At 34.6% G+C, this 12,642-nt stretch overlaps 1 protein-coding gene across 8 annotated transcripts in view; it reads left to right on the top strand.

The window, feature by feature from the left end:
• The first annotated feature begins 1,102 nt into the window (after positions 1–1,102).
• Positions 1,103–12,642, top strand: part of ankrd44 (ankyrin repeat domain 44) — a 52,616-nt gene continuing 41,076 nt past the window's right edge. For all 8 annotated transcript variants that reach the window (XR_012385508.1, XM_073912868.1, XM_073912866.1 and 5 more), the window contains exon 1: positions 1,103–1,597. Coding sequence is in view for 7 of the 8 variants with exons in the window: in XM_073912868.1 (XP_073768969.1) it covers positions 1,571–1,597 (27 nt within the window). In the remaining variant the exon portion in view is untranslated. The remainder of the gene's footprint in view (positions 1,598–12,642) is intronic.

Here is a 12,642-nt window from a genome sequence, read left to right as displayed (position 1 = left end):
CATGCTGCAAAGCACAAACAAACTGATATTTGCTTCCAGGGACATTGTAGGCAAGTTCCTGTTTTTCATTCCTAAAGGAATGTAGAGCTGTCATTTATTAACTGCACAATGTGACTAATATAGAACAGCAGCAAATAAACAGAGGGGGAGAGATGGATGTACAATGAATACAATATTATTATTTAATATTTCATCGAATTGTAATTGAAGAACTTTGACCAGACAAGACAATTAGGCAATGTACAATTATCTTGAAAGTTGGCCACTACTTTCCCACCACGTTTTATCAGTTTATAATTTTCAACTGTTTAATTGAATGGAGTAAGGATTACATTTTAAATCTTATTGTATTGTATTATTTATATCTTAAATATCAATAATTAAAAATGTATAATAGAAATATACTTTTGACCCCCCCCCCCCCCCCCCCCCYCCCCCAATAATAGTTCGTACGATTGATAATGCATAATCGTGCTAATCAATGCCAGGAAAAATAAACTTCAACTGAAACTGGCAGTACCGATAGAGATCGTAAGTATTCACAAAACACGCTTCTTGTAAAATATGTGTTTATATATGCATGTAGCCTAAAAAAACAGAAAAATTAGACTTATGATTTGTATAGTTTAACCGACTGCTTCTATAATGTTCTGCAGATGAAGATATTAGATGGTCAGAGTGTGAATATAAATACAAAATACTAATTTATGTGTGGAACTATTTCTTTAAATAGAGCAGATTCATTACAATGATTGATTCGTGCATCAGTCTAGCGAGGGCATCAGTGAGGCGGTGATGATGGCTACTCGGAAGAACTGACAATCCTGTGCATCGGATACCAAATTACTTGTCCTACTATGGTAACGGAATAGCTCATGAATATTAATTAGGACTTGTTTTCGTCACTGCATATCCTCCTGTGAACATCCAGTCAGGGGCCATTGTTAATAATAACAAACAATAGTTAGTTCCTAAATTCGCAGAAGGATTCGTTGATTGGTCACACCAACAGCGCCCACTTTGACCGCGTCGAGCTTTCAGCCAACCAGTTGGGAAAACTGTGTACGTCGTTAATATTTATGAACCAGGCCTTCGCCGTAGTAGGATTCCGAAATTAGCGAGGGGGGAAGCGTACAAAAACGCTGACTTCCTGTATTTTATTATAACGAATGAATACATTACGCAGAGCGTAAAGCAGTGGGGTTTCAAATCTAAAAATCGTTATCGTTTTGGATGCCACTGCTGTAAATGCGGATTGTTTACAGCACCCCTCGCATCCTTTCCTCCCTCCCCTTTTCCTCTTTCCCGGAGCGCCGGAGCGCTGGTGGTGAGGCAGCGGCTGCAGCTGCTCCCGCTGACCGAAGATAGCGCCTGCAGAACCGGCCACGGCCGTCACATCACCCCGGGCCCTTGGAGAGGGCGAACCACAGCAAAGCAGGAAGCAAGCTTTTGACGCCACATCATTGTGCAGCATCATCCTTCCGTAAAAAAAGCGCACGGCTCCTTCTGGATTTGATTAATCTACACCTTCAGGTCTTTTCAGGAGTTTGGATGTCCAGTTTCACATGATATGGCTGTTCTCAAACTAGTCGACCAGGTAATTTACTAAGATTTTTTAAAATGTTTATAAAAATGAAGTTGACTTGTGTGAAGATGAAACTGAGGAGTTACGTGAAATTAAATGTAATTTTCTGTTAATATGCTAATGATTATTGTGATGCTCCATATGCAGTATGCAACTGCAGAAACTAGCTATATTTGCAGCATATGCGTTACATGTTAAAAATGCATGAGACCACATACAAGTTTAATTTGCATAAGTCTGTTTCTGGTGTCTTGCATTTAGCAACGACATAAAAAAAAATAATAATTTTTTAGCAACGACATAATAGTCCTTGTTGGGAGACATTGGTCTTCCTGAAAACCAAAGAGCAGCAAACTGCTATTACTGATGTACAGAGTAGTGAATCAAATACTTAAATGTGCTTGAATTTACAAGTCAAATAGTTATGTGTGATAGTGTACCATTAATGATAGTAAGTCTATGATTAATAATGTGATTTACCCACACTGTTGTGTTTAGGGTAAGATAAATGTACACTTAGCAAGAAAGTGAATGTTGTTGACTTTTTACATAACTTGTGTATTCATCTGATTTCATCTAGAGAAACTTCCTGCTGTGCGCTGTAGTGTGCTGTGATGCTGATGTTGATATGACTCATTAAACTTATCTGCTCCTCATCCAAGTTTTAAGATGAACTAATCATTTAATTATCAGCAATCAGATTTAGGTTTTAAACTAGTATAGTTGCATACCAACATGTGGTTGAGCTCCACCCTGTTTAAGTCAAGTTCCTCATCTTGAGTGTTCAGTGAATTTTATGACAATAGCAGCAAATTTGTTTTTAATGTATATTTTATATATACAAATCTGAAATAATGTGATATGTCTTTTGAGACTAGTTAATGCTGCTAAATGTTGGCTTTTCAAATGAGTAAAAAGTGAGAGTGCTTTTGTTTTGTGTGTGTGTGTGCAGAGTAGATCTATTTCCCTAATGGTCATGTGATTCTCTCATATCTAGACACTATTGCAAAGGTTCTAGGAAGCTGTCCTTGCAAAAAGTAACTCAATGTCTGTCAAGGGCCCCATGGACAACTTTTCAAGGTTGAGAGGATTTTTGTTCTGCAAGATCCTAGCCTGTGCTTGTATTTTGCTAACTAGGTAGTTGGAGAAATATTTGAGAATAAATGAGTTCAGCTAAAACCTGTTTAATGTTGTTAGTTGCTACAGAAAATAGGGCAAGTCATTCCTTGTTTTGTAATAACAAACAAATGAAAAATTGTGTGTGAGATTCCAGAGGGGTTAAAATTTAGAAATGTGCTGCTTCTATTTCGATTGGTTATCTTTTGTTAATTTGTATAAACTAATTGTGTTCTTTGAGTTGCAAATGTCATCTAATCATGGGTCTTTAAATGGGGTCACTGGAACCCCCAGGGGGCAGCGGGGGTCTGTACAAAAGCTTGCAATTTTTTCCCCCCTAAAAATGAGCAAATGTATGCTTTGCTAAATGCGCTTAATATATTATTTATTGCAATTATTTGTTTGTTTGTGCATTTTAATAATATTTGATTTTGTTCTCTAATCCATGGTGTTATTAATGCTATAATATTATCATATGCTTAGATTGTGTAAAGTAGTTTAGTATCAGTTTTAGTATAATGCCAATGTTAATGCATTGCATTTAGAAACAAATACTATTTTTGTTATTTTAGTAATGTAATCTGGGCGTCAGTGGTGCCGTGGGTAGCATGATCGCCTCTTGGCAAGTAGGTCGCTGGTTCGAGCCCCGGCTGGGTCAGTTGGCATTTCTGTGTGGAGTTTGCATGTTCTTCCCATGTTCGTGTGGGTGTCCTCTCGGTGCTCCGGTTTCATCCACAGTCCAAAGACATGCACTATAGGTGAATTGAATAAACTAAATTGGCTGTAGTGTATGCATGTAAAGGAGTGTGTGTGTGGGTGTTTCCCAGTGTTGGGTTTTGGCTGGAAGGGCATCTGCTGCGTAAAAACATTTGCTGAATAAGTTGGCGCTCACTCCCCTGTGGTGGCCCCTGATTATTAAAAGAGCTAAGCTGAAAAGAAAATGAATGAATAATCGTATAATCTTTCATATTTTGCTCACTTGTAAACTGATGATTATTAATAATTTATATTGTTGACTATTATTTATAAACAAGGTTCTTCACAAGGCAAGTTGTTATTTTGTGATCCTTAGTATCAAAAATATAAAACCCTCGACCAAAATAAACCATTAATGCTAAATAAATTTAAGATATTATTTGTGCATTCATTTATTTCTTTACATTTAAAAATATTTTATTTTATTCTCTAATTCATGGAATTTATGCTATAATTATTATTATATGCAAGATTATGTAAAGTAGTTTAGTATCAGTTTTACTATAATGACTATGTAAAGATCAGGTATTATATTTATAAGCAAATATAATTTTTGTTATTTTAATAACATAACCTTAATATTTTATTCACTTGTAAACTGATTATTATTCATAATTTTTCCTTAAATTCTTAGTATAAAAAATATAAAACTCTTAATCAAAATAAACCATTATTGCTAAATACAATTCAGATAGTATTCGTCCATTTATTTCTTTACATTTAATAATACTGGATTTTGTTCTCCAAGCCATGCCTTATTTTGTGCCATAAATATTACCATATGCCAAGATTATGTAGTTTACTATAAGTTTTAGTATAATGACGATGTAAAGGTCAGTTATTAAACATATTTATATTATTAATATTGTCCTATTATTATAACCTTTATTATTTTCCTCAGTGGCAAATCAATTTTCATTTATAAATTAATTGATAATCATTAGGGTCTTTCACAAGGAGATTATTTTATCTTGGGATCTTTATCTAAAAATATATGAACCCTTGGTCAAAATAAATGTTTAGTTAATAATTATTTTTTTCTCAGATTGGATTATACTTGCATATACATGCACGTAGGCATGGGACGATAACCGTTGTGAAAATATACTGCAGTTTGGAAAAGTCAAGGTTTTAAAACCGCCCAAATTTCGTGCTATATCGTTCCTAGAGTATGTGTACGTTTTTTTATGTACTTTTGTAGGACAACAGTATCTCCAGCAGAAAATAAATCCAAAGATGCCATCTTAAAATGTAAAGAAATTCATGTTTTTGGATGTAATGAAGACAGCACAAGTCAATAATTTATTTGAATTAATATTTGAATGTTTCTCAAACTAAATATATTGTTTTCAGTTGGGAAAAAGTTTTAGTTTTTTTACCCAGACATTTAAAAATATATATATTTAGAGCAGTAATCACAATACCATGAACCTGTGATATTTTTATCCAAGATTATCATATCGTCAGAATCTTATACTGGCTCATGCCTACATGCATGATGCATTCATTTAATGTATTTAGCAGAAACTTAAACCAAAAGCAGCATACAAATGAAGAAAATCACAAGCATATAAAGTTGTTTAAGTCTTAAATCGGGAAAAAGTGTATGTTTATTCTGGCACCGCGCCTTGCTCTTTAAGACTTCCATTAAAATTGCATTAATGTGAACCAATGTCTTGTTTGGACACAAGTTGAAATTATTTTGTGTGGTGGTTGACACTATATCCCAGACAGTTCAACTTGTGTTAAAGCCAGAACATTTATTAAGAAAGTTAATATGTGACACTAAGTGTTCGGAGCGTCAGTAATGTTTACGCTCATTTGGCCCTTGTGTACAGTTTGATTTCCATACTTTGCCCCAAAGAGGAAAGCAACAGGAAGTTGTTGAATTTCAGCATTCCCCTCTCATGCTTTTTCGTAGTCTCAGAGGGTTACATGACACAAGTTCAGAGAGCCTTAGAGGGAGGAAATAGAGGACAGTGTTTGTGGCAGCTTTTTAAATTGCTTTTAAAGATCATGACTTTTAAATATTAGATATTGTTCATCATAGTGCCTTACGATTTAGTTCAAGTGCATATCACTGTAATTTAAAATGACATTTCAGTCAAGGAGAAAACAACACATCTTAGATTTTATTTTTAATGCTTTAGTTGGTAAATTACTAGAGCACATAACTAGTTTGTCGGAGTACTGTTCAAATACTTATAATACCAGAACAGCAGATATACTTTTACTTAAGATGCCATTTTTTTCACCCAAGGTTAGGTTGATCTGCATTCTCTGAGTATGCTTCATATGTACCGAATGAGCTTCAAGATATACTACATGAAATATGTACCATCTATCGCTATATCTAAAAATTTTTGTCAGTTATTACAGTGCACATGTTTTAATAATTGATTATGGTTCATACTATTTTTGTGTGTGTCTATTTGTTGTGATATGTATTTTTTGTTACTTTGTCCTATGCTGCCTGTCTTGATGAGGACTTCCTAGTAGAAGAGATGTTGTATCTCAATAGGACGTTCCTGGTTAAATAATAAAATAAAATAAAAATAATAAAATGTTTTAAAGTATCCCAAATAGTGTTTTAGATGTTGTTTTGTTGAAGACAGAATTTCAAAGCAAAACTGTACCACAGTACCACAAATTAGATGGCTTGCAGAATGCAAATCTTCTAAAAGTCATGATGTAACAGAATTAATGACAGAGCCCTAGTTTCTTCCCTCTTGTGTACATCTGAGAGAGAGGAGCTATTGAAAATACAAGAAAAGTCTACTTTTAGTTGTATAAATGGCATATTGATTGGATGGTGTTGGATCTGGGGTCTGTTCTTCGTACGTGGATTACTCAATTAGCTGGATTTGGTTATGATGATTTGACATGATCCAGGATCATTCAGTTCTTCAAAACTGATCCAAGAATTGAGTTGTCGTAGCAACAGCTCTGTTGCTCAAACCTGCTCAGGAGCAGGTTTATTTTATATAAACAGGATTAGATCGGGTCTTTTCAAGCAAAGGTAATACTGAAAGTGTGTACCGAATGCTGATATCTTCTTACATTAATAATTATATACACTTGGAAAAATAGTTAAAAATATATATTTTATTCAGTTTAAGTCTAAAAAAAGATATAAATTAAACTTATGCAATCTGCACTCCGAAATAAAAGTACAAAACAGTCACAGGGTGGTTCTCCCTAAGGAGTTAAAAGAGAACATTTATTAATATGGACTTTTAGATTCAAACGTGTACTAAGAAACTTGAATAGACTACTATAATAATGAAAATGCAAAAACGAAATAAATTGCTAAATGCTCTTGACACATAAAAGTGTAATGCATGCAGCCCACAACAATGGTCAACATATTTAACAAACCGTTTACTATGAATTTAATGTAATTTAGCTCGCATGGATGATTCAATATTAATCAAATGATGTCATTACGCTGCTGTGCCGTCAGCCAATCGTTGCATTGCTGATCATGATTTCGAGGATCGATAGATCTGTCCTTCACAACACACGCAGTGATCTCAGATCAGTTCATCCAGGATTCCAGACATTTTAATCTGATTCGCGAACTTGTTTGAAGAACCAAAATTAGCCAGAAATCAGTTATCAAGATTAAAAGATCCAGGATCTGGGAAATTATTAGATCATTAAAGTGAGTTACGAAGAATGGACCCCAGAATGCGAGTTCGCAGATGTTTGTGAGAATTTAAGTTTAGATGTAATAAATTATTAGAAAAGTCTAGAAAATTTTGTTCCATTTATTTACAACTCAACTTCAAATTTAAATAAATTCAACTCTACAGTTTAACAAAGTGACTTTTATTGAAATTTAGTCATGATAATGATAATGAAATAATATAATGTACAAGAAATAATAAATAGAGAAACTACAAAAAATGTACTGGCAGTTTAATATTAGGTTTTTGTACTGTATTTTGGAACACAAACCCAGACAATAAATCATTTTAAACTATAATAATAAAAAAAGAAGTCAAACTTTTCAAGGTTAAACATTGTTGGAAGGAAGACCATGGTTCCATAATTCAATATAAACGCATACATACATGAGGAAAAAAATAAAAAACATGATCAAAAAATATGGAAAACTTCTAATTTCTGGATTTTTTGTGTAGAAAGAAAAGGCTGATGTTTCGCTAGGGAAAACTATGCATGGATATATTTGTTTTAGATCAATAACATGCTTTTAGATAATAACTTGGGTGAATTTTATTCCATTTTATGCTGCATTTGCACATTTGTGAAGAATGCTGCCACAAGAAACTGGATTTAAGTTTTGCATTTGTTTTGTTGTGAGCTATCAGCAGTTCCTCACTTTAGACTCCTGATTCTCAGGGAGTCAATCTGTTGTTTTGAAGAAGAGCCTGCAGTGCTGCAGTTGTCAAAAGTGGCTGAACCTCCGCTCTCATTGGCTAAGATGGAACTTTGGCTCTCTCCTATTGGCTGTAGAGATAGACGAGAGAATGGGGAGTTGGGGGAGGCCGCGTAGCCTAATGCATGTCAACAATGGCTTCAGTGTTTGAGCGTTTGGCTTTGGCATGGAGCGGCGCTGGGAGGTCGGGGAATGTCCTCATTTGTGACGAGACCGTCCAGATCCCTGCTTGTGCCAGCACTCCACAATCTCGTCCCCAAGCTTTGTGGTGCCACAACACAGACAGCACTGTTGTCACCAGCTGTTGTGTTCTCTTTCTAGAAAGAGAAGAGCTGTGTGGTTTTGTATGCCATCAAGACAGAGGCAACATCTCATAGTGAGGAGAATTTAACATTGTGTTCTCATAAATTCAGTGCTCTCACATAAAAGAGCACAGTAAGGATGGCCTGATGGCCTGGGGCCAGTAAAAAAGAATTTCAGGCCAGTGCTCTGTTGTAAATCTTAGGTTTGTTGATCTTGGGCTTGTGTTTTTATGTCTTCCAAACTGTGGTTTCCTTCGATTTATTAAATATTTTTGTGAATTCTGCTGAATTTAACGGGGGTCGTTAAAGGGATGGTTCACCCAAAAAATGAAAACTTACTACTATCCCTTTAGATACAGGATATTTTAATAGGGAATATATCTTTTTAAATAAAATAGCCATACAGTTCTCAGCATATTTTAGTATACCCCATTTTGAAAGTGAATATTTTTCTCCATTTCTCATTGAATATAGGCAAAATTAAGTTTTAAGAGACTTTCAAGCAAGAATATTCATTCATTCATTCATTCATTCATTCATTCATTTTCTTTTCAGCTTAGTCCCCTTATTAATCTGGGGTCGCCACAGAGGAATGTCAATGTCAATTTTATTTATATAGCACTATTAAACACAACCAAAGGTTGACCAATGTTCTGAACAATAAATCACAAAGAACAGGTATAAAATTATAGCTAAAACAAACAATTCTCACAAATAGTTAATATAGGTAAAAACAACCAAATCTCACTAATAGTTATTATAGCTAAAACCAAACAATTCTCACTAATAAAATGCCAAATCAAAAAGGTAAGTTTTCAACCTAGATTTAAAAACAGACAGCGATGATATAGACCTAATACAGAGGGGCAGAGCATTCCACAAAGTAGGACCAGCTTCTGCGAAAGCCCGGTCACCCCTGCATTTCAGCCTCGACTTTGGAATGTATAAAAGTCTCTGGTTTGATGACCGAAGAGACCGACCAGGCTGATGTTCAGTCAACAGGTAGGAAGGAGCTAAGCCATTTAGAGATTTAAAAACCAGGAGAAAAAATTTAAAAGTGACATGATAGTGCACAGGCAAGCAGTGCAGAGAGCGCAGTACTAGTGTGATGTGGTCAAATTTTCCGATGCTGGTTAAAAGGAATGAACTGCCGACTTATCCAGCATGTTTTACGCTATCCTATAGTGCATGACGCATGTCTTTGGACTTGTGGAGGAAACCGGAGCACCCGGAGGAAACCCACGCGAACACGGAGAGAACATGCAAACTCCACACAGAAATGCCAACTGACCCAGCTGAGGCTCGAACCAGCAACCTTCTTGCTGTGAGGCGATCGTGTTAACCACTGTGTCGCCCTTAACGAGAATATAGTTAGTTAAAATCAACTCGGCAGTTTATGTACAAGGATAGCCGGACTTTAAAAATTATTTAAAAATATTATAATTTAAAAGATAGATTTGTGAGGGTCTACATGTATATGCTGAACACTGTAAATACTTTTGTGAACAGCAATTAGATGTTTTTATGTTTTCTTATAGACAGTTGCTATTTACACTGCAATTTACACAAGTGTGTAAGCCTCCTCCACTACATAAATAAAGCTAGGGTGCATTTCCGAAAGCCATTGTTAGCTAAAACTAAGGTTTCAAGTTTCGTCGTTACAAACAAAGTTTGTTGATTTTGCGTTTCCCAAATCCGTCGTTCCAACGAACATTAGCAAACTGCGTCGCAAACTTGTACACTTGTAACTACACCTCTGGAGCTGTAGTTATATTGCTGGCCGTGTTCTATTGGCACTTATCCCCCCTGTTTCCTCCGTTTAGAACATTCTAACATTTAAACTTGGAATGATTTTTTTTTAAAGCATTAAAGTCATCTCTCTTAGGTGTAATTTGCTTTCAGAGTATTTTTACAGTTTATTTTTAGTGATCTTCATACTGACAATTGTGTAGTCTTCGTAGTACACTTTGAAAATATTGATGTCATTTTGAACACAGCTGTGGCTCATGACGAAATCTATAGGTGACCTATTATTTCAAATTTCAAATTTATGTTAAGTCTCCAGAGCTTGTAAAAACAAAAAACACAGCATACGTCAATACTTTTAGTTTATGGTAGGTTGTTTATTAAGTATCTGGAGTGTATATGACATGGACCTGTTGGTTAGAACATTTCTGCAGTGGTTTGCATTAGTCAAATTGTAAAAGTACACTGTAAAAAATAAATCCGCAAAATTTACGGTAAAAAAACGGCAGCTGTGGTTGCCAGTACTTTACCATAAAAAACACGGTACAAACCGTAAAAGTAATTTCTCATTTTTAAGGTAAACTAACGTATTTTATTAGTTTATAGAGGTAATATGTCTTTATTTTGAATGACCAACATCTACACATCTTTTGTTACACAGTTAGACACGTTAGCACATCCACATGCAGGAGGTGATGAGGAAGTTACATAATGAGCCAATGCTCATCACAATCAACTTTTCCCATAAGCAGAAAAGAGTATCAGCATAAAGAAGGTGCTCAGTGTCATTCACACAGCTACTAAACACCAGTGTGGTAACTCGCAAAAAAATAAAGTCATGAAATATACATTATTTATCAACATTAGATGTAACGTAAATCTCTAATGTACATAACTAATAAACAACTAAAAAGATTTATATTAATGTCAACGAAATGCATAAAAAGTGATGTGCCATGCAGGGAATTCTGGGAAAGTAAATTTCTGGGAAAGAAAACATACCGTTAACCAGGTTACGAATTTGTACTGTAGCATTTTTACAGTTTTTTACCGTTGAAATCACGGCCATTTTTACAGTGATTTTTCAAAAACAAAAAAATAATAAACGAGTGCATGTGTTAATCAAAACTGATATTGGATTTTTTTTATATGCGTGTGCATGTAAAACAATATAATTTTCACAAAGAAATTATGGAATTCTGCTCTAAAGAAGTTGTTACTTTACCCCATTTAGAGGATCATTATAGGCGTTTTAAGTTGTAACGATTGATCTGCAACAGAGAAACTATTGTTTTGGGGAAACCCTCGTCACACTTCGTTCTTTTCCCAAACGATGCATCTTACTATGATTGTGCAACTGCGAGTTATGTCGTTGTTTGGGAAACGCACCCCAGGGCAGTTAAGTGCATAAAGTGTTCAACTTTGGCTGAGCGATATTGCAAAAAAAAATAATCATGATATCATGTTTCATATTATTTGACATCGAAAATTATTGAACATTTTTTAACAATACATTTAGGAATATTAGGATTTTTTAATATTCCTTATTATAATTTACCGACATTACTAAGGCAAATAGTTTTAAAACTCAAAAACAAAAATATTGATATTTTGTCAATATAGATAATACTTTTTTGTTTGGTCAATAAATATCGATACTGATTTTACCGCCCAGCCCTATGTTCAACCTAATTTTTTCCTCGTTTAAATAAGTACATTCAGCTACTTACAGTACACTTCTTTTCCTTGTTAAAAGTTTAAATATGAACACTGACTCTACTTGCATTATTTATATTTATTTCCTAAAATGTAATAGAATAATGCATAGAGTACTTATGGAAATTAGTCAGATTCTTTTTTACAGTCTGTGAGTTTGATTCTATTTATACTATGTTTATTTGACTTTCAGAACTCTATTAAAGGGCAGTGTTTCCCAATCCTGTTCCTGGAGTTACACCAACAGTATATATTTTGGATCTGTCCCTTATCTGACCCATTCATTGCAGGTTTTGGAGTCTCTTCTTATCTTCTGAGTTGATTCAGGTGTGTTTGATTAGGAAGAGGTTGAAAATGTGTACTGCTGGTGTGTCTTCAGAAACATGGTTATAGGCTACATTACATTATGAAATAGGGCTGCACTATATTAGAAAATACTGACATTGCAATTGTTTTTCTTTGATATATCTTGCAAAATAAAAACAGATAGCCTGAATAGCAGTGTTTGGAAATTATTAATTATTTTAGAGCATCTGTTGTGACTGTGGGCAAGTGCATCTGCATAAAATGTAAATAAACTAATTATAAGCAATAGATAAATACAAAATGACTAAGATGAAAATTAGATAGCTTTTTTTTGAGGAGTGCAACGGTATTCAGGTGCAAAGCAATCTTTGATAAAGCTCATGGTTTTATGCTTGGAATGTTTACACAGTAACAGGCTTTAAAAACAGATGCAAGTGACAAACATTCACTGTTTTGTGGTTAAACCTTAATTAATTTAGAAATCATTACACTCTAAACTGTGGTGCTTGGTCAACTGCAATTCAATATTAAAACTTTAGACATGTTTATGTATCCTGACCGATTTGAGGAGTTTGCGACATTATGAAGGATGCACATGATAATCAGAAGAAAAAAAATAGGAGGAATTGGAGAATTGAGCTGGTATTTGATCTCCATTTATTTTGAAGGCTGTGCAGAAGAAACAATTAGTAGAGTTCATGATATGATGTGGT

This window comes from Danio rerio, chromosome 9, assembly GCF_049306965.1.
Source record: "Danio rerio strain Tuebingen ecotype United States chromosome 9, GRCz12tu, whole genome shotgun sequence".
NCBI lineage: Eukaryota > Metazoa > Chordata > Actinopteri > Cypriniformes > Danionidae > Danio > Danio rerio.
The sequence above is the reverse complement of the archived record's forward strand: the minus strand, read 5'-3'. Positions and strand labels throughout refer to the sequence as shown.